This window comes from Tamandua tetradactyla, chromosome 12 (assembly GCF_023851605.1).
Source record: "Tamandua tetradactyla isolate mTamTet1 chromosome 12, mTamTet1.pri, whole genome shotgun sequence".
NCBI lineage: Eukaryota > Metazoa > Chordata > Mammalia > Pilosa > Myrmecophagidae > Tamandua > Tamandua tetradactyla.
Window position 1 is genome coordinate 79,383,479 of NC_135338.1, and position 2,684 is coordinate 79,386,162.

Below are 2,684 nucleotides of genomic sequence, written 5' to 3' on the forward strand. Positions count from 1 at the left end.
ATTTAAGTGCTCAGTCTTAGTCTTATGACACCTGAATTTACACCCCAGACTTGACCTTTCTCTGGGACTCCTATCTGGACATGTCCAAGTAAAGATTGCCTAAGAAACTTGACCTCCGCATCTCAGAAGCTTCAGTTATCTTCTCTCTGTTTAAACATGCCCCTTCTCCACTGGCCACCCATCCCCCAATTGCTCCCCACCTCGGGCCCCAGACATTCCCCGGACTGTGACCGACCTTCCCGTCGGTCCCCGCCCCGCCCCGTCGGCAGCGAGCGGCCCACCAACGCGCATGCGCGGAGCCAGCCGCCAGCCGCCCTGCCCTGCCGCTGCGGAAGGCGCCGCGCAGCCCCACGCACTTCCTCTCCAGGAGTCTGCCGAGGGAGCGCAGTACCGAGGCGCTCCTAGATACAGAGGCCCTGCCCTTATCAGACGGAGCAGACATGTCGGAACAAAGTAAGGCCATAGGCGAGCCCAGCTTTGCAGCTGAGGCGCCCGACTCCGAGGCGTGCGGCAGCCCCGGGGTTGCGATGGGGGCCCCCCCCGCCCACCTCTCAGGCTGCGAACCTCGCAGGGCCAGAGAATCCCCCTCCAGGCCCGACTGACTTTCCGCAGGCCCCGTCGCCGCCCCAGCCGACAATCGACAAGGGGGACGCGAAGGCCCTGCAGCAGGCCGCGGAGGAAGGCTGCGCCCGCCAGGCCCTGAATGCAGCCCCGGCCCAGCCCGGCCCAGCACCGCCAGCCCCAGCCCAGCTGGTGCAGAAGGCGCACGAGCTCATGTGGTACGTGCTGGTCAAAGACCAGAAGAAGATGATCATCTGGTTCCCAGACATGGTGAAGGATGTCATCGGCAGCTACAAGAAATGGTGCCGAAGCATTCTCAGGCGTACCAGCCTCATTCTCGCCCGAGTGTTCGGGCTGCACCTGAGGCTGACCAGCCTGCACACGATGGAGTTTTCGCTCGTCAAAGCCCTCGAGCCCGAGGAGCTGGACAGAGTGGCGCTGAGCAACCACATGCCCATGACAGGCCTCCTGCTCATGATCCTCAGCCTCATCTACGTGAAGGGCCGCGGTGCTAGAGAGAGTGCGGTCTGGAACGTCCTGCGCATCCTGGGGCTGCGGCCCTGGAAGAAGCACTCCACCTTCGGGGATGTGAGGAAGCTCATCACGGAGGAGTTCGTCCAGCAGAATTACCTGAAGTACCAACGCGTGCCCCACGTTGAGCCACCAGAGTACGAATTCTTCTGGGGCTCCCGAGCCAGCCGCGAAATAACCAAGATGCAAATCATGGAATTCCTGGCCAGGGTCTTTAAGAAAGACCCCCAGGCCTGGCCTTCCCGGTACAGAGAAGCTCTGGAGGAGGCCAGAGCCCTGCGGGAGGCTGAGGCCGCTGCCCACTTTCCCCGCGGCAGCGTCTCCGAGGACTAGCAAGGTCTGGAGGCAGATTAATCGGTTCTGACCCTCACCAGGGCTGTGGAGGGGTGGGGGTGGGGCATTAGAGTATTCAGGATTTACAGTGCAGTATTTCACGTGTAACTTTTCAGTTTTCAGTACCGTGCTTTTATACCTTTTAATGCAATGTTGTATTCATTTGGGTACTATTGGGTAGTGTGTAGAATTTATGCATGTTTGTTTATAAAGTAAGCTCGGTTGGTGCTTTTGCTTTTGTGCTACCTTTCTTGGATTTTTGTACCAGAGACGTGCTAAACTTATGAAATACATTGAGAAATTTTCCATCTTATTCTTTTATATGGGGCGGATGATGTGTATTGGGGTAGACTACTCGTGAAGAGTTTGGAAGGAACTCACCACTAAAGTTGGCCTGACCAAGAGAAAAGCCAAGGCCCTCTCCTTATGTCCTCGCTGGACACAGGAAACACATCCGTGTGGAGTATGCTGATTTGAACTGAAACGGTCTCAATGTGAGCACTTGGCACACTTTACTAAACACAAATACAACCCCACCATGAGTAAACATTAAAGATCCTTGTGATACAATCGTTTTTGGAAAAGTGTACTTTATATATCTTTTTAACAAAGAAATTTGGTTGGTAATGGGACAAAGATTCTCCAGTTTACGAAATGTGCTAATGTTATAGCTATTTCCCCAGTAGGATAGGAAAATCAGTACTCATCACCACTCATGAACTTGTGAAGTTTGTAGTTTTATTTTTAACATAAATTGCATACTATTTCAAAAACTGACAGATGCAGGAAAGTATAAAAACAAAAAACCAAAATTCCCATAATCACATCACATGGAGATAACTTATTGCATAGAGTAGTTTCCTTCCTTTCATTCTCTACAGTTGATTAAAATTAACAGCAATCTTTACTTGGCATTTAAAGAGCGAGGGGTTACCAAACCCTTTACATGCATTTTCTTTTTGTCTTTAATCCTCACGACAGCCTTATGAGATAGGCACTTTCTACATCTGCACTGTGGAATAAACTCAGAAACAAAGTAGGTAATTGACTTTCCTTTGATTAAAAAGTGTGATAAGTGGAGGGGCTAGGATTTGAACCCAGACTGAATGAGTCTAGAGCCCAGACCTTTTCCCACCTCCCCACACCTGCCTTCCAACTCCTGACTTTAGTTTAGTTGTATGTGTGTGTTTTTTTTTCAATTCCGTGTTAGAGTCTGCACTCTCAACCTGTGTCCCCATACACACATACACTTAAGTATA

General features: G+C 51.5%; 1 protein-coding gene across 1 annotated transcript; it reads left to right on the forward strand.

Annotated features, from left to right (window-relative positions):
- Positions 1–317: 317 nt before the first annotated feature.
- Positions 318–1,995, forward strand: LOC143651622 (necdin-like). The gene is given in 2 exon segments (XM_077122370.1): positions 318–542; positions 544–1,995. Coding segments are annotated over 2 exon segments (984 nt in total). The 5' UTR covers positions 318–440; the 3' UTR covers positions 1,426–1,995.
- Positions 1,996–2,684: the final 689 nt, after the last annotated feature.